The 21,715-nt window shown below is 26.0% G+C and overlaps 1 protein-coding gene across 2 annotated transcripts in view; it reads right to left on the bottom strand.

The window, feature by feature from the left end:
- yki (Transcriptional coactivator yki) overlaps positions 1–21,715 on the bottom strand; it is a 96,524-nt gene that overhangs the window by 54,883 nt on the left and 19,926 nt on the right. For both annotated transcript variants that reach the window (XM_067287155.1, XM_067287156.1), the window contains exon 3: positions 10,745–11,010. In XM_067287155.1, the coding sequence (XP_067143256.1) occupies positions 10,745–11,010 (266 nt within the window). The remainder of the gene's footprint in view (positions 1–10,744; positions 11,011–21,715) is intronic.

The raw sequence follows: 21,715 nt of genomic DNA on the forward strand, positions 1-21,715 counted from the left end.
ACTTAAAAGCACATACTAGAGACTTAAACACAAAACTGACAATTTTTTTAAAATGAAATTCAAAATATTAATTTATTTGACTAATTTATTTTAGAATAAAATATTTTATATAGAGTAACATTGAAAAACATTATATTTCTATCTTCACTTTTCTTCTTCAGGAGTCTTATCACCACCAAACATTAGAACATTAAATACTATTTAACATTTATTACTTAAATTATTTTTACTACATTCCCTTTTTTTTTTAATAATTATATAAAATGTTTTATTTTTCTGTCTCCCTTGTATAAGTGTTATATTATACAGGGTAATTCACTCAAAAACACTTATTATGTGAAATATCTCCATGTAAAATAAAAAGATGAGCATGAAACACAAATAGAACAATTCTTTATTTCAGGATGAACACTTGAACAAGGTATATTTTACATTACATGTTATTTAAATATGACTGTGCAATCACGAGGTATTAAACAAAGTAAGTATTCAGTTCCAAGTGAATCATCCCATATATAATATTGCATATTTAATTTCTTAAATCAGTCTTCTGAAAAAACAAAAATAAAAAAGTTGTCGTGGATTACAGCAGATTCAAATACAGTGTATAAAAAGCAAAATATAAGCTGAAAAAATGAATATGATATAATGTGTGAAAAAGTATAAACTTGAATATTGACGGCAAAGTGACACTATTAAATAAAAACAAATAACAATCAGCACAACTAGAAAAGAATACAATAAACTTTAAAATGAGATTTTTTTACCTCTCCTATTCAGTATGTCTTGCCAAACCTTGCTGTTTCATGCATTTAACATACATGCTGTGCACAAGCTTACATTCTGCTATAGATTTTCATTTAATGTCATTATAAATATATTTCTAATCAACTAACAACAATATTTTTTATATTTTATTCTAATCAATGTGTGTTAATACTTCATTAATATTTAATTATTTTCTTGGTTTTTTGTAGCAGCTATATATTACCAAACTGATATATTAAAAATAGATCATCATCAAAAACAAAAAAATCTGCATCACTATATTTAATAACACGACTTTAAAACAAACTGAAATGCTTTATGAAATATAATTTAAAAAAACTATTCATTAGGATTGTACAAACCACCAAAAGAACAATTTTTGAGTGATAAATAAGTGAAGTTAATTTAATAAATAAATAAATACAAATGAAAAGAATGGAAACAAATTTTGACATTATTGTATGATATCATTAAAATAACAATAAATTAATAATCTGTTTGAGTAACTTGTGTCATTTTATAAGTGAAAAATGCAAATGAAATCAAATTATATTACTAGATTTATAAAAAGTAGATTATTAAATTTGTAAAGCAAAAAATATTTTTTAATTTTTGACTATGATGATATTAATGTCACAAATCATACTGACAGATCATAATCAATTTAAAATGTAAAAATAATGATTGAAAGCATAAATCTAGTAGAAGTGGAATTGTAATGCTGCCACATTATTCATGGAGAATAATAAAGAAGAATAGTTATTTTGTTTATATTAACTTTAAACATTAACTTATCAAATAAAACACAAAGTCATTAATATCAGAAATACAAATTATTGTATTATATCTTCTTTTCACAGAAACAGACCATATTTTATGCTATATCATCTTGGTATATAGGATACATCTCCATTTCAGCACAGAATATTTAGGCAAAAAGTAGTTAAGTCATACCATGCTTTTGGCACTGAGTCCCAAAAATTTGTTCCTATATTTCGAATTAAAAAAAAAAACAATTAAAATTCACAGTTTTATTTATCAGGAAAATTTAATAATTCTAAAATCAAAATGTGATGGATTGCTTAATCAAAGTATAACTTACTTCAAAATAAATAATGTACAATAATATTTGGCTGAAATTTGAAAAAACTGTAGATCTATAAATTTCCCCTGTCATCTGTCTGTCTTTCCTTAATCTCAAGAATGGTATTAGATAAATAAAATTCAAAACCAGATATGGAAATCTTAGGGGTAGGGGGCCTTATTAACTATATATAAACTTTTGATACAAACTGGAAGTCTCATTATTTCAAAACTTTCCCCTGAAAACAGTTAATAAATGACTGGCACAACTCTATTGTTAAAGGAAAAGTATGATGTACAGGGGCAAGACATCACTAATTTGAGGTGGAGAGCATATATTTTAAATTCAATAAATGGAAAAAAATTAAAAATTGCAGCTTGGCATTGTGACAATGTCACCATAAATAATTGCTCATTTGTTTTAGATATTCTGTTGGAAGTTAAATTTTTTAATTTAGAAAGGTTGAAACTAAGTGATTCAAGTAGCAAATGCAACAATCTTAAATTCAACAAGAATTATAATTAAGAATAATACTGTATTTTTATGCAGATAACCAGTAGGTTATCTGCATAAAAATACAGTATTAAAAGACAGTTTAAAAGGGAATGCAGGCTATATTCCAATTTTAAAATTGCAATAATGAACTCATGCCTGGAGTGGTGCATAAAGTGGGATATGTTATATGCTCAAAAATATAATAAATGTTTTCAGCTGTATTTATCAGTCATCTTTAGGTTTGAATACACAACAAAAAATAAATGTTTACAATGCAGACTGTCATATATAAATTTGAATATACACATTCAGAAATTCAAAATTAAAGATTAATATTAAAGTTTGTCATTAATCTGTTTTTAATCCATAATGTTGAACAGGACGTAAATGATCAAAAACAAAAAAATAAATATAAGCATAGTAATTTTAAAAGATAATTGCCATTGAATGGGAATCAAAACCAAATTGTAAGCTTAACTTAAGCAAAAAAGAATAAATAGAAATGGCTATAAAAGCAATATTGCAATAAAATATAAACACTACCATTAAAGTATGATGAAAAATGTTTGTTATATTAAATTTATACTTGCTGGAATTTCATGGTGGTGATTATATTGATTATTAATGCTAGAGAACAAAATATATCATAACAAAAATTGAATTCATTGAATAGAATGGGTTGTAAAAACACTGTAGAATTGATTGTAAATTGCTTTTTTGTTTTTAATTATATATAGAACAAATTGGACAATCACAAACAGAATTAATTTTAAGAGAAAAACTACATTTGCTTGATTTATTAGTAACTTTCAGGATCATATGCATCCTTAAACTAAAATAAAATTATTATTCTGTTATTATTGAGGAAGAGTGTTAGCAAAGCCTCTTCTATATGGCTTACAGAACTGCATTTGTTCTTGAAATTTAATTGATCAATTTTGATAAAACTTTGCCATTTTCCATTAATTGTTATGAGGAAGTTAAAAATGTAATAGAAAATGTGGGTCTATGACTTAATTTTTGATACAGTGGAGTCAAATTGATAATGTCCATACCCTATGATGTGACTGAGGGCAATTTAGGGAAAAAAATTTTTAAAAAGCATTGCATGCACCTAACAGAAAATGAGTGCAATAAATGAACAGAACAGAAAAATAAAGCAATTCAGACCAATTGCTTTGTTCTTAGATTGCCTCTCTGTTTTGGAAAGTGTAACAATCTCCTCTTCCATGGCTTGCAAGTGCAAGGACAGCCTCTCTGCAACCATTAGGTGCAAAGATTGCCTCTTCTGTGCCCAGCAAGTGTAAGGATAACCTGTTTCTCTCAGCTCTGCTTCAATTCTATTGCAATATGACAAAATCACATAATGTCCTAGTTAAAATCAAAAACTCAATCTTTACTTCTTATTACTAAAATCACAATATGAGTTTAGAAACATTACTTTTACAATATATTGAATACTACAAACTAGTATCTAATATGATAAAGCTAATTGACTTCACTCACTCAATGACAGGAAATGTTTAAATAGAAGCAGACTTCTTACAGATAATTGAAATAGCGTATTTGAAAAAGGACACAAAGTACATTACCAGAAAAATCTGAAATCTCAAAAAATATCTTATAGGGTTTAAAATAATTTGACAACTATTTACTAGGGTAGATGTACCAGTTTTGGCCAGCGTAGTACCAGTTCTGGCCAGAAAACAAATTTAACTTAAAAATATAATCACAAATGAAACAAACTTTTATTGTTAACTGTGTGAACAGTTAACAATAAAAGTTTATTTCATTGGACAGATTTGAATATGTGGTGATTATATTTTTAAGTTAAATTTGTTTTCTGGCCAGAACTGGTACACCGGCCAAAACTGGTACATCTATCCTATATAAATTTAACTATTGGTGCTTCATAGAACACCATGATACTTGTTGGATGATTAAGTGACACTTGCCTATTTTTGATTTTTATTAATATTATTAATTTGCTCCACATTATTTTAAAAAACATCATTATCTTTGCCCTACCTTCATTCCTTATTAGGATTTTTAATTAATATATATACCGTATATTTTATATAAAAGAAGTGTTCAAAAACGTTTCCTGAAAATGTAAATAAAATTATTCAAATCTCCTGTAAACCTTGTAACCGGTGCAGTCAAAGTTCGTACACAAACGTTTCCAGTGGGCACTAAGAGGGCCTCTTATAGCAAGCCCATTATGGGTTCGGCCAGGCCCACAATGGGGCGGCCGGGTGGTGAGGGACGGGGACCGACATATCCGGACGGACCACCCCCGAAAAATTCCTGGGGATTTCTCGACCCGTCCGGATTCGATCCCGGGTCCCCAGGGCGGTAGGCTCCTGTAAACCTTGTAACCGGTGCAGTCAAAGTTCGTACACAAACGTTTTCGGCCCCTCACTAGGTCCCTCACTAGGTAAATAAAAAGACAGCAAATTGAAGTTAGCACTTCATTTTTCAACAAATGTTCCATTCAAGTTAAAACATTTTTTCATATGGTGTTGCCACCCTTCTAAGCCCTTCTGGTAGAAATCAATGATATTTGATTCTAACCATGCACTACAAAACATTTCACTTGATCAACTGCCAGTGTACACCTTTAATGTCTTTTTTAAATTTGGGAATTAAAAAAAATCTTAATGGGCTAAATATGAATACCTGATAAAGCAAGTCTCAACAAGTTTACACACACCAATTAATTATAGCTATAGCATTCTGTCTACAAATAATAACCACTTTCCAAGAACTTTTTGAATGTTCTATATAATATATATAATTAAAAAACCTAATATATATATATATATACACAGATATCCTTCATGTAACATGATAGTTGCATTCCAAAAAGTGCCATGTTATGCAAATCGATGCTATATGAAGCAGAGAACTAATGTAAAACATAGGGTTACATTACAGAAGTTAGCAAAAGTATGCTATTCTTTTTCATTACTAAGAGAAATATGTTTATTAATGCAATTGATGATTTATTTCCAATCAATAATTAATTAACAGTCACAATTAAAAGTACTGTATTATGCACTAACATTAATTTTAGTTAAACAAGGGTATTTTTTTTTAAGTATTGTAGTCATCTCAGCTTTTTTGTTGATCTTGATCAGAAGTATCAACATTTTCCTAATTTTTACTTTCATCATAAAAAATGTTTATAGATGACAAAATAAAAACATGTTATTGATAGAAAATTTGTTCTAACAGATCACATTTGTTCAGTTGAGTACCAAGTGAGACTTTTTCCAAAATTTGTGTTTGAATACTGAGATACCACTGTATTTTGTTCATCATTTTACAAATGATTTAGCTACAGTTTAAAAAAAAGTTTAATAGCACTTATCTAAAAATGTTTAAATGAACTTTACTAACTATTAAGATTAATTTATAAAAACAAAACACAGTGGGTCTTAAAGGCTACAATCTGAAAGCAACAACAACACCACCCAGTTGTTAGAAAAGCTAGGACAAGCAAGAAAAATTCTACTATTAGTTTTCATTAAAGTAAACCTGATGAAAGTCACCAAACAAATAGAAAATTTCAATATTCTAAAATCCATGGGCAAATTTGAGACGACACACATGCCTGCAGCTTAAAAAGAAATAGAATAGAGTTTATACTTAAAAATTGTGAAATTTTGTAAGGAGAAAGATTTCCCAAACTGTGTTAGAGTGAAACTGGAAGTCGTGTTATATGGAGGATATCTCCAATTTTCAAACCGTGTTACAGTGAAACAGTGTTGTATGAGAGATACCTGTATATAAATTAGCATGATTTATATGAAAAATATCATAAATTTCAAAACAGATATGACAAATATTATAAAATGATGCAAAACATCAGTATAAAGGCAGGCAGTAACAGGTGGAGAACTTAGTGTATATGTGTGCACATGTATATATACACATACAAATTTCTTTTGATAGTATAATTATAGCATTTCATTTTCTCTCCTCTTTTTACTTTCCTTTTGTTTTCTTATTTTATGCATATAAAAAGAGAAAACCCTTACTGTGTATGTGTGTAAAAAGCATAGTAAAAAGGAATGAGAAAAAAATGGGATACTATCAAAAGATATATTTGAATTATAATAATTATTTTTATCACCAATAAAATAAATATGAAAATTATGTATATATTTCCTAAAGAATTTTGAAAAAAATATTACATCCTAACAAATTCTTAAGCAAAATGCATGAAAGATATTAAAAATTTATATCCTAAATTGCTTATGATAATATAAAATGACAGAAAACATATTACAAAATATTGTAATAAATGTAAAATAAAGTGAATTAGACACATCCAATTTCTACGAAACTATCTGCTTGCTACATTAATACTGTATGTTGCAAATTCATTTTTGATGAAGAATGTTCTATCATTACACTTAACAAAAATTATAGTATTATTTTTGTGTATATAACTACATTACTACATTTATATATTGTATATATAACTGTATTATAATCTCATGTGCTCGTGTCTTAAAAATTTACTACAATAAAAACAAAAAAAAAAGTAACTTTTCCTAGCTCATTGATTCTCAAATAAAACTTACTCAAGATGTCCTCAATGCCTTAGAACTTTTTGCCATTTTTATAAAAATTAATCAGATAATAAGTATTTAAAGACACTTGTGATTTGAACATATATTCACAGTTTGTGAAGCTCATATACTTTCATTAACACCATATAACAATTGAAAATCATTTCACCAAAGACAGGTGTTATTGGTGCAACTCAAGTGACTATTCTTTGAACCATTTACTAAGAGATTGTGAAGGATTAAATAAATACTGTCAAAAATATGAAATTAAAGAACTAATATGTATGAAACAAAATCAAGACTATAGATCTAAATTAAACAAGCTTATGTTAAATCAAATGTATAGAATTAATGCAAAATAAAATAAACAATTATTTTTCAACATGCAGAAGTGGAGAAAAATATAGAATTAATGGTTTTTTTACTCAAATTGCTAATGAATTAAATAATATATGAAAAATTAATAGAAATAAAATAATGTTTACTAATTATAATGTAAATCAAAGTAAAATATTAAAATATTTAAATGTAAACAAATGACAAAGTGTACTACCAAGTGATTATTGTAATGTTACTTGTAATCTTTAAGAAAATGTATATTGGATGAACATTGATTAACAAATGTATACTATTAAATTACTGGAAAAATAACCCCCTGTAACAAGGCTTGCCTTAATGCAAATAAAATATTTATTATTATTTTACAATTGAAAATCATTGCATATACTTGGAATGAATTTTTGGGATTTCTCAATTCAACATACACACACTTGTTTACATGCATATGCATATATTTGACTGTCTCATATAGAAGTTTATTTGTGTTTGGAAAATGGTTCATTGGCTAAATCTTAAATATAATAAAAAGAATATTGATGAAGGTGCATGTGAATATTGATGGACTCATTTGAATGGAAGTCCATGAAAGACAAATGGTTGAAAACTGCTGATGTAAGCAATTTTTATTCTATTCTTTTATAGTATTTTTTATAAATGAAAACATTTGAGTAAATTAAACTAATTGCTAGATATTTATGTCAATAAATAGTTACAATTTTTTCTCTTTGTATATCTTAATCTATCATAATGTCTAATTTAGTATATTTAATGTTTGGATTTCATCTCTGTATATTAAAAAACTAAAATTATTGTATTGACAGGGAACATTACCCAAATGAACATTTCCAAATCTGGTGATTATTAGGTGATGTAGAGTATCAAAAACTAAAAGTTGTGTATTTTTTTTATCAGCAAAAAAAGATTTCTTAGAAAGTGAAATCAATCCTCAAGTTAGACATACCAAACACAGGTTTTATAGTTTCATATAGAAACACTTATCTAATTTAAAAACAAAACCATCATAAAGGTACATTTTATAATAAGTAATCAAAAATATTTTTAACAAATATTTAAAAAAATATTTATAGGGAGTTAGTCACTTCCATGAATTTTTCAAAATCTTACAAAATCTTTATTAAAAAAATACTGAACTTTAAAAAATATATCTTTTTTTTAATAAATAAATATATATTACTATTACATACTGTATATAGCATGCTCATTATGGTATAACCACATTGAAATGATTTTTAGCATAAATAAGTCATTTTCTAAAAATGAAAAATATTGATAGAGGCTATTAGTTAATGTACAAACTGCAACTTACATACTATATCTACAATCTTTCTTAAGATAACAAATTTTGGAAATAAAATATTTTTCAATCAAAATTTCAATGTCATATTTATAATCAATATATGCAACTAATAATCACTATTTTATATACTGCTTGGAAAAATCATTTATGGGATGAACTACTACACAAATATAGGCATCCTCAACTTAATATAAATTCTCAAAATTTGTTCTCGAAAATAAGATATTCTGTGGGTAGTGTCGCTACCCATCCAGTTTTTAATTTTGTCCGGGATTTCATAGAAATTGTGAAATTATGATGAAACAAAGTACTAGGAAATATTTTTATAAATTTACTTTATTTTAACAGCGAAAGACTTCAGACCTCTCACTGAAAGTTAATTCACCCTCTTATGCTGACGTATGTTGCAACCTGTTGACCTTTTTTCTTTTCTTTTTATTATTTTTTTTTTTTTTGGCTTCTCAGCTCTTTAAAGCTAAATTATTTCATTTCTCAATTTAAGTTGCTCCTACACAAGTCCCTAACTGGTTTAGAACTTTAGAACTGGTGTGTATGTTATTCTTTGCATGGTAAAATAACATTGCGCATGTGTCAGGGACTTCTGTTTGAAGAAACCTGCCCTGGTGTCTGGGTCAGCAATTTTGAAAAGGTGGCAACATTATCTGTGGGAAAACATTAACCAGATATCTATTTTCCATTATTTTAAATTGGAAAAGTTATAATTCATTACAAAGTCAACCTAAAACTCCCAATTAATTTCAAAAAACATATATAGGCATTTTATTGTGTTTTAGTTACAAATTACAAACTATCATATTAAATTGCAACACATTTCTAACAAAGTCTCTGATGTTTCTGTGAATTGGAAAATATTTTAATTGACTATTGTTAGTGAGATCTCAAAAGTGTGTTTAGATTTTCTGCTGTAAAAGGTGTTGTATGATAATGGTATAATGCTTCTTTCAATGCCAGCTATAACGCTTTATTTAATAATTAGTCATATCTAGCCCGATAGAATTTTGGCATTTGGTTGGTGTCTAGCTTATAATATATCGGGTCTAGTGATGTTGCTTATATATAGTGCTATAGTTGAGACATGTAGTATATTTCCTTTCTTGACACTGTTATTCTAACATCCTAATAAATTGTTCGGAATTTCTTCTGCATATTTTTTCATTAATGATGCTGTATTAAATTTTTGGGATATAAATATAAACTTTAAGTATTAAAAACCAAATGACATTCTAGCAAAAATCATTATGTGAAATGATGTTAAGCAGGAATGCCTGTATTTGTTACACATAAACCATGAAATTATTAAAAGACACTGTAAAACTATACAAATGATTAATTTAAAATATATATATTGTTCAAATAAGTGCAAGTAACTTATTTTTGCAATCCTTAAATAATCCTTTTCAAAAGAGTGTAATTTCTTTGATGCTTTGTTATACAGGTAATTATAAAGTCTCAATCCATTTTTGTGAAAATGGGAACAAAATCATTTGTATGCAGATCATGAGATATATTTTAAAGACATCAGATCTTTCATTTTCACACACAAAATCAGTCAAAGATCTTTGAATAACTTATTTTTTAAAAATACTGTTTTTCTTGTAATAAACTCATACATAATTTTAAAATTTATACTTTAATTCATCTAGAATTTGATCCAAATTATAAATTTCATTATTAAATTAAATTAGAATAATTACATAGTTTTTACATTCTCATTTAATAATGTATTGATTACTATTAATTAAATATAGTATTAAACTAAATTCATTTAAGATACAACTTAAAAAGACTACAGAAATATTTTAATATTTTGTTCAATTATAATTAGGATAATGATCAATTATTGCTTACAAGTAACATGAAATATTATCAAGTAATCTCATAATGAATAAATATCGTAAATCAAAATCACTATAATGGGATGAATAAATGTATAATCTATTTATTTAAATCACTTATAAATTAGATAACTTTATTAACTATACAATTTTATAAAAGTCTACTTAAAATAAAAAATTCTACATATTTAATGTTTTCATTAAAGCATTTTTTTATATCAGACGATCTGTCAAATTATAAGGCTAAACTAAGATTAGGCTAAGTTAAATGAGAAATAAATGAGATATATTAAATTAAACTTACGAATTCTTGGATCCAACCAACTGGTAGTACGATCAATATGATTGATAAAATAAACCTCTCCTTCTGGCGTAGTAGCCTGATCCCAACCTTCTGGAAGGGGTCCTAAATTATGCAATGTAATTGGAGGACCTGCTGATGTAGGACTATGAGAAGAAAGGGTTGATGCTGTTGGGGAAACAACTGAAGTATGACTAACTGAAGGATGAAGAGTTGCAGCATTTAAATTTTTCCGTGGATCCTCCCAAGTTGTTGTCTGAGTGATATGACTAAAATTCAAAATAATTGTATTAATATAAATAAAAATCATTAAAACTATAATATAATGCTGTTTAATATTAAATCTAGCATGGAAAGATATTTAATCTTTAATTTTTATAAAAATAAAAATTGCATTAAAATCAACTCATTATGATAGAATGATCTTAATGAGTTGATTTAAAAATACACTTAATTTTTAATAGTATTTAAGTCAACTCATTACATACATACATGCACATACACATTTAATTTTTAATGTAAAATGACTGCAATAATTTATAACTAATGATCACATGCATCTGAATTTAAGAATAAAAAATAAATCAATATTTTATAAAGATAAGAAATAAATTTTAACACTTCAAGATAATATGTTAACAAAAACTAATTTTACATCATCACTACTTAAAATACAAGAAAACAATTTTTTCAATATTTTTGGGCTTCAATCTTAACATTGGATTTTTTTAATAACATACATGTATGTATGTATGTATGTATGTAATTTATGTTAATTCATACATTACTTCAGCAATATAACATGAAATATTTTAACAATTAATACATGAAAACTTAAATATTTTTGTAATTTATGTTTAAAATTAAAATGTAAACTGCACAAAAATGCAATTTAAATATTTTTTTAAAATTAAATTCTGTATGATTTACAAAATCCCAACAAATATAAATAATACCATTTTAAAATTAGTAGATACATATACCACAAATGTTGACTATAAAATGCAGTGGTGTGACCATAAATTTGTGTGTGGGGGTCACCCACATCGCTGATGGCTTGCATAGACATATATTGTAGCATAAGTAGATAGGCTACCATAATAATGCCTATCTACTGTGCAATAGAAATAGTCACTATAAAAAAATGCATTTCACATTTTAGTTCTCCATAGACCAATCTTAGCTATAAGCAACTGAATGATAAAATGATTATACAGTTATACCTCGGTTTTTGCTGATAATCGGTCCAAAAACAATTGGTGAAATTTGAAACCGATGAAAACCAAGGCAATTATTTCCATATGAATCAATGTAAATACAATTAATTCATTCTATACACTCCAAAATACCATCCAAAAACACATTTTATACAGAATATATAATGTTTAATACTAAAAATATTAAGAAATGAATATAAAATGAATATAAAAAACTAATGTAGAGAATAAATAAACATGGCATTCAAAGGGCTATTGGCTCTGGAAACTTTCTTTGACCCTAAAAAGAAAGGAAAGCAATGGAATTGTTTGGCTAGACGTGCAGGGTAATGCTCACACAACAAGAAACAACAAGAAGAAAAACATGTGGGTTGCCCTATAATTTCACAAAAAAAATTGACGAAAACCAAAACCGAGGATAACTGAAGTCAACAAAAACTGAGGTATTATTGTAAAATAAAATAAACCACGTTGCTCTCGAATTGTTTTTTATTTTTTCAAAAACATTGTTCACAAAAAGCACATATTCATGGACCCATTGTCGTTTTTTAAAATTAATTTACATAATTTTAAAGCAAAGCAAATGATTTTAATGCAAATTGAAAATATTTAGCTAATTCCAAACAAATTACCAAATTCTTATTCCTAAAGTATGCTTCAGTGCTATGAATAAAATTAAAGTTCTAATTAAAATTTTTAAGAATCTATAAAATCAACATTTTTTTTAATATAAGTAAATTTAAAATCTAAAGTTTTTATTTTTCATGTTAAATTATTATTATATTAAAAAATATTGCGATATCTTTAGGAGTACTTTTAAGAATATTTAATTTTTTTTGTCAGACTAGAAATATTAATTTAGCTACTTATAATTTTAATATTTTACAGAGAAAATTTATATTATGCATTTTAATGCTAATTAATCATTAAAAACTAAAATATTTAAGTAAAAAACAATTCATAAAGTTTCTGTATAATACATCAGAATAAACAGAATTTAATAACTTGTATTATTTATTTTTTCAAACTCTATTGGAAATGAATCATAAAATAAGAACTTTGTTTTAATTACTTTGAACTTAAACCAATTCAAAGTAATTAAAACAGAAAACAAATGATGAAATTGTCAATAATAAAGAAGTAATTTTATATCAAAAATATGACAAATCTTTACTCTCTCTTCTCTTTATTTGCTTTTTGGATTTACTTGCCACATTAAGCTTATAAAATAGCCAAAATTTCATACTACTATAACTGAGTCTTCATCGTAAATCCAAGATAAAAATAACTTAAAGTATAGGAACTTTGCCAAAAATGAAAAATATGTAGTTGAATCTGTCATATTAACTAAAACTGCTATAAACTAGCCCCTATTTCTATTGTAATTCTTTTCTTTCTTCGTATATATTCAGTCAATTTAAAATACTAAGTCTTTTTCTATTTTGTTTAATGATAGCAATAATTGCATTTTATTTAAATCTTAAAGTTTTTATAAATTCTCATTAATTTAATTTAAAATAATAATATTTATAATAAATTTCTTTGGCTTTATCTTTAGTCATCAAAAATTTCTATTTATATTTATTAATTTAATTTAATGTAATTTTCTACTATATCTTAATATGTAGAAGAGCAATATGAAATGCATGTATTATGCATTTCATACTGATAATTTCATATTGATTTCATTTGAACAATTAATAATAATAATAATAATCCATAACATGCTATTGTTATAACATAAAAATTAGTATTTGATAAAATACAGATATTTCAAATATAAGAAGAAAAAATTAATTAATTAAAATTAAAATTAGTTAAATAATGTAATCAAATAATGTGATAAAATATATTTAATTACATTATTTCTAAAATATAACTAATAATAAAAAATTCAATGATGATAATTTATAGACACCAATAGTACTCATAATATATTAAACAAAATTAACACACAATATAAAAAAAATACAGAAGAATGTACAATATGCAATTTAAAAATTTACATTTCATTAATTTGGTAAATAATGAAATTCTAATTTGGAAATTTTTGATAAAATATTTGGTTTTTTTTTATTTAATCAGTTTGTAAACTTCACTATTAATAAAATATTCATTAAACGTTAAAAAAATTAAATCTGAAAAATAAATTATATGTCAACAAATAATTTGTTCCAAATTAAAAATAAAAATATATTTTTATCTTATCTGTAATAAATTAATTAACAGAAAATTAGTTTAAGTGATTTTGTTCTTGTATTAGATTGAAAATATTTCAAATGACTAACAAATACTATTATGTAGAATTCAAAGAAGTTTATTTATAAAACTTTTAACAAAGACATTGTATTTTATGAATTAAAAAAATTTCTAACTTTTCTAGCAACTTCCTTCAATTCTTTACTTAAAAATTAAATAAATAAAATAAAAACTGAACTGTTGAAAACTGTAGTACCATTATTGACTACTATCTAAACATTGTTCCATAATTGTAGAGTATTTATATTCCTTTATTCTATATTTAACAGACACACTACAGGTAATGAATGGAATACATAAGATGCATTTTTTTTCAATACTACTAAATTATTTTTATGAACTGAATAATTAAGATATAATGTCAAGACCAACCTTAATTTATTTGCCATTCAGGGCACCATGCTGTCCTACCATCTTTAGCCTAACATAACCTACTTTAACCTAATGTAATCTAACATAAGCCTAACTAAAATTAATCTGGCATTCGAATAAAAAAAGGAAGAACATCAGTTTCCATCATTATATTATTTTTTTCTTATTTTGTAAAAAATAATTATTGTAAAATACTTATACTTTCACACTTTCTGCCATTGCTAAAACTTGGCTGCCCTAACCCTAAAGTGCCTAATAGATATATCAACCTTGGATAATGTATGTTCTTTACTAATGATTTGGTATTTCCATAATAACAATAATTTTTAGTAAACATTTTAGAGTGCATACTATCTTTGAGATTTCTTTGCATATTATATATCTGATTTTGTTTAATTTAAAACACAGAAGATACAATAACATATGAAGGAAATTATCAATGTCTCTGACAAAGTGTTCATATTTCATGTTTTTATTACTTGTGATTTAATTACAACTATCTGTAATTATTACAGATCATTATGCTAATACAGTTGTTCATAATAAAAAAAAGGAATATGAAAGCAAAAAAATATGCTTAATTAAAGCCAGAAAATTGATTTAAAAAAAACAATATTTTATATATATTTCTAAAATATTTGCTATGTTCTAGAGTTTTACATTCTGAATTTAACAAAGTTACAGTATTTGGAGAGCATACATCTCATGTACAAAGGGCAATAGAAAAAGACACAGCATATTACAGAACTTTTTATCAAGAAAAGAAAACAAAAAAATACAATTCAATTATCTCTTGACAAATTTATAAAGAAAATACAACATACTAATCAATAAAAAATAAATATTTTGAAAACCCTTTTCGATGTTTTCTTACATTGCTCTATTTTAGTACATTTCAACTTTCATACACATTTCAGGAACTAATTAGGCACGAAAGTAGAGGACTGCCTGGTGTACAGTATATATATATATATATATGTTACTGTGGAAGAGTGTGTGTGTGTGTGTGTGTGTGTACACTACATATATCTACTATACAATAAACTCCCACTAATTCAGACTAATAGGGGTGAAGGCTTACAGAAGTCTGTGTTGGCAAGGTGTTTTCTTTGACAACATGGTAAACAAGAAGATGGATATATAATACAGTAATTTATTACAATCAGTTCTATATATATATATATGTTTCACTGAGCTTTAGTAGGTTATACTATTGAATTTATTATTAAAGTAAATGAGCTCAAAATTTTATGACAGCAAAATATATAGCAATGCACAGTTTTTAGTAACTTACCAACTACAGCAATGTAATGCATATTATTATAAAAAATTCTGGATATCAAAAACACTCATTAACTATAATTTCACCATAATTATAATTACTTGTTAATTATAATTTTTCTAAAGTCAAGAAATTTTAAATTACTGTACAATTTTTCAAAAAAATTTGTATGATTATGCAAAATCTGAGTTAGCAGAGTTTACTGTATTTTCTTATATATAATTTTTTTAATGCTGATAAAAAAATCATTTATTTTTAAGCAAATATTTTAAAATCGAACTATATTATATCCTGTGAATATGAAGTTTTATTTGAGTTGTAAAAGCATAATTCTAAAAGTTACTCTATACTATATGTATTTTTTAAACGAAAACCTAAAAATTGATCAATAACAAATTTCTAACTTCATACTTAATGTCAACTAAAAGTAAATACAGTTTTATTATTTCTTTAAGTTGCTTAATTGCAATATTCATATTTGCTTACATTCGAAATCAAGAAATTTGAATCAAGAAAAAAGTTAAAAAAAAAATTTTTCTTGATTCAAAATTTATAACATAAAAAATTAAAATGTCTAACTTTGAATATTAGTTTAAAAAAAATAATTGTTTCTATTTCTAAACATCCATGTAATAAGAAAAAGAGTATTTATAAAACTTAATTCTTATAAACTTAATAATTATAATTCAATCAAGACATATCTATTATAATAATATGTAAAAACAAAAATATATAAAAGGGTTCATAAATACATCAATTATGAAATTATACTCAAATCTTCAATTAATAGGAAATTAATTATCATCTAATCAGTGGTTCTTAACCTTCTTATACTCGCAGCCCACTAAATATTTCATAATTTTTTTGTGACACTCATTTTTTTAATAATAATTTATATTTGTTAAATTATCTATAATAAATTGATTTTTTTATTATTACTTTATTTTTTTATATAATAAATGTAAATCATAACTTTATTATTTCATTATCTATTTAAATAACATTCAAACTTCACAATTAAACACGAAAACTCATTAATTTTTAACAAAAAATAAGAAACATGTCGATAAATCGATCCAAAGTCAATGCTAAAACTAAACTAAAACACCCACAACTTGTAAAGATTTTGCAAATCTTTTGCAAAAATATTTAAATTTTTAAAGCCTACTACTAAGCCTACTATTTTTCCTAATTATTTTTAAAATTCCAAGCATTAATAGTTTCTTAGAATTATTTTGGAATAAAAGAAGTAAATACTGCAGTGTAAGTAGCATATTTGCATTTATTTCTTCTGTACGAACAAAGTTGTATGTAGGAAGAAATAAGAAATAAATAAAAAAACTAAATAGGAAAACTTTATCTTCCTTATTTCATTTTTAAATACTATATTCAGTTATACATCAATTTTCTTATATTCTGAAAGAAATTTTGCATAATTTGGCAGCCCCCTGGCAAACTTCTTATGGACCCCCAGGGGCCGCGGCCCCCCTGTTAAGAATGACTGATCTAAACTAAAAAACATCTCTCATAAACTAAAAGAACAGTATAAAATTTGTTTATTGGAACATAATGTATAAATTAAACTATAAGAGACAAAAATGTAATTATAATTTTGTTGCTTATAGATATACAGATTTGTTAAAATCAGGTTTTCGAAACTAATGTACTATAGGAGGTTGTGCAGAGAAGTTTGTAAGTAAAGCATCAGGGGCAAGTGTACAGTGAACTGGTTATACAATGCATCATTTCAGATCTACAATACTGTAAAATAAAAATTAATTGCATAAAATTCATATGAAGAGTCAAATCACTTTCAAGTGATGTAGCCAAGTTGCATAGTTCTGTAACTCACAACTAGGTATATTCTGAGGGTTGAACTTTTTCTATTTAATACATAAAATCTTGCCAGTTTTTATTATTGTTATGTTTAGTTTTATTTAAACTAAGTATTTTCTAGGTAAACAAAGAAAGGTCTGCAGTATATAAAACTGTGCAAAAAAAAAGTTTCAAACTAATCTAACTTGTCATAGAGATCAATGTAAATTGACAGAAATCAGAAACCTGACATGTAATGCACAACCAGCTTACAACTGGCAATCAGCTCATAGATTTTAGAATACTTTGACACTGAATATTTCAGTCCATTGATCAAATTTCAAAATTCCAACTTCCACGACACTGGTCTTGCTGAGTTATACACAGTTGCAAAAAGTCTTGTTTAGTGGTCATGTAGTTGCTTTAAATTTTGATCGCAGATTTTCCGACTTATGCAGAGTTCTGCTTATGCTCTGTCCATTCAATCAATGAAAGTAAATATAAAAAAATCCAGCAACGAGTTACTTAACTTTCCTGGCAACATTTGATGGCACCATTTATGTAATTTTATTAAAAAAACTTTTTATATTTTTAGCTATTGGCAAAAAGTTTAATTTTGAGGGCAGGGATGAGTTTTATAAAAAACTGTAAATGCTAATAACAAGTAAAATCATCATTAAGTCTGACCCTACTGGAGATAAACACAACTCCCTTTGTCTCCCACTCCTTTGACCTTTAATCACCAAAATATAACAGTATCAATCCCCCTAATAAATGAACCTCCCTGCAAAATTTCAGAAATTTTTGACAAAAAGCACAGGAGTTATTAAACTTCAAAGAGGGTGAACAAAATTGCACCACATACGCTACCATCCATACATACAGAACAAACCCCCAAATTTTTTTAAAATTCTTAATGTTTTAAAGGAGTCCTGAGCCCAAAAATGTAAAAATCTTGGGGATCATTTTTTGACTGATTGCCATACTTTCCCTCTGTTATATATAACAGCTAAAACCCTCCATTTTTCAAAAAACAGTAATGTCTTGTGTTCTTGCTATCATTTGCATATCAAGTTTGAAAAAAAAAAGTTAATTCCTCATAACATACCAGTTACAGAACTATGTAACTGAGCCTACCTAAGTTGAAAGTGATTTGACCATTGCATATCAATTTTCTGCAATTAATTTTCATTTAACAGTATTGCAGACCCAAAATGATGCATCATATAACCAATATACTTTACACTTGCCTAATGCTTTGCATACAGGCTTCTCTACACAATCTCTTATGGAATGTTACTTTTGAAAAACCCTGTATATGTATTTTACATTTTTAATTTAATAATTGTAAAAATAAAAATATCTGATTTTAAAATAATACAAAGTCAAAACAAATCTCAAATCAATTTTTGTCAAGAAACATTTACTCTATGTATGTTGAAGGAATGCTATATAACAAGGAGTCAAACTTACTTCATTCTGATTAAACATTATGAAGACATTTCATATCTCATTGTCAGATCAAACACTTAACAAAAAAAACTGTTTTGAACATAAATGACTGAAGTTAATAGCTACAAAAAAAATACTTAAAATAACAGATATAACAACTTCTCAGTCCTAGAACTGGCAGTAGAACAAAAATATAATGTATCCACAAGCCTCATAGCCAGTCCAACAATACAAAATCATTACCAATGTGAGGTTTGTGGATACATTATATTTTTGTTTAATAGATATAAACTTAAATATTTGTTATTTATATAAGTTATAAATATTAAATAACATAGAATAAAAAATGAAACAAAATATAAAACACAAAATAAAATTTATGAAATTAATAATACATAATCAAAATTCCTTATGAAATTTACAATTTACAGATATATTAAATTAGTATAACAAGATCATATGTGCAACAATGATTGGAACAGTGCTATATTTTCATCTTTCAAACTGCATTGGAAAATGTCCAGAAAAAAATCCTACAATCTAAATTTGTTTCTCAAATAATTGATAAATTTTTGTGTGTGTTCATTACAAAAAAATAATTTTAAAATGCTTAATAAAAAAACAATTTCTAAAATTTACCATAATAAAAATGACTCATGACAATTTAGAGATATACATAATTCATAATAAACTAATATACAAATATAAAACTCATCAATAGAATATAATGGAACTTCAAAATATTTTTATAATTTTAACCAATTCAGAGACTTAAAAATATTTTTGGCAACATTTGTAAGAATATAATAACCTTAGACTTCATACAATAAACAATAACATATCCTGATGTTCTTGAAAAATATCATTAGGTTATTTTAACAACAATGTTAATTGCTCACAAAAGAATCAATCACAGACCAAAGTAAAAAATAACAAATTTATGTGAAATAATTTCCTTTAAGAGCAATTTGAGGGAAAATCCAACTAATTCCTAAAATTTTCCATATTAAGTATACCATTACTCTTTCATATCACTCCCAGATACTCATTTGAAAAGAAGCCAAAAGACTTCCAGAAGTAGGTAGGGGCAGACAGTAAAGAAAAAACAACATTCATTGAGACATAAACCTACACCTTTTTCTCTTACTAATGCATAGATTATTCTTACAAAATTGTCTAATACTTATGGCTTATTTCATGAGCAGAAAATAAATTCCTTTATTCAACTTAAAAAATATATGTGTTATGGACCAAGTGATTAATCGAGCATTATTCATAATGCCCAATCATTATGAATAATGACCAAAAGAGGTGCACACTGTGATAAATATTGATTAATTTATCAAATTGACTGGTCATTATGAATACTGCTATCACCTAGTCGGGCAAAGTGATGATAATACGTTGAGGAGTGATCGTCTGACATACGCTAGCCAATCGTCACTCTGAGTTGCCGATTGTATCGTGTTGAGTGCGTATCGCATTTAGTACCAAATTTTAAATTGTGCGATATTTTAATTTGATTAAAAAAAACTCCACTTATTTCATTTAGAAATATTTATTTTTTGTGAATTATTTGAAAGTATTTTAAAAAGAACATGTAATCTTTTAAAACTAAGTACTATTAACTATATTAATTAAATGGTAAAATTTTACCTATGTGCACCGTCATGGTGGCGGTCGCAACTGTTTGTGCTCTCAACAGATTCCTGTCCTCGGGATGCCGGCAGGAATCCAAAGAGCCACCAGCAGGCTGCCGATTGTTTAACGTCACTACATATTGATACATACTTTAGTTATTGATACGTGTGTTCAAGAACTACCATGATTCAATAACAAGTGACGTTAAACAATTGGTAGCCTGTTGGCGGTTCCCCTTCAGGAGAAATCCATCGAGAGCACAAACAGTCGTGACTGTCGCCAAATTCCATACTAAATGCAATATGCACGCACAACTCAGATACGAGTGCTGATTGGCTAGCGTATTTTGGATGATCACTCCTCAACTATTATTATCACTTTGCTCGACTAGATGATAGCAGTATTCATAATGACTGGTCACTTTGATAAATTATTAAAATTTATTACAATGCCCAATTTTGTTAGTCATTATTCATAATGCCCGTATTAATCACTTTGTCCATAACATATATATATATAAATAATAATAATTCAAAAGATCAGACTTAGTAAAGAATATAACAAACATATTGAAAAAATATTTATGTATACATAAATATTTTTTCAATATGTGAAGAATTATTGAAGAATGTATACATTCTTCAATAATTCTTCATAATTATACAAATAATTATTGAAATCTTATACATCACAAATATATCACATTCCATCTTCAGAATACAGGCCTACATGCTATCAAAATATCAATAAACAAACAAAATAAAATTATAATCACAGATTTTTATATCCATTGACTTGCAAGCTTTGATAGTGAAGGTTTATAATTATTTTCCAATTTACACTATGTTGAGTCCCTAAAAGAGTTCTGCAGTCTTGTTGATAAAGAACATCAACTCCTTAACTATATCAAAGCATAGTGACTGTCTTTATTTTTTA

This window comes from Centruroides vittatus, unplaced genomic scaffold, assembly GCF_030686945.1.
Source record: "Centruroides vittatus isolate TY-2023 unplaced genomic scaffold, ASM3068694v2 scaffold_435, whole genome shotgun sequence".
Lineage (NCBI taxonomy): Eukaryota > Metazoa > Arthropoda > Arachnida > Scorpiones > Buthidae > Centruroides > Centruroides vittatus.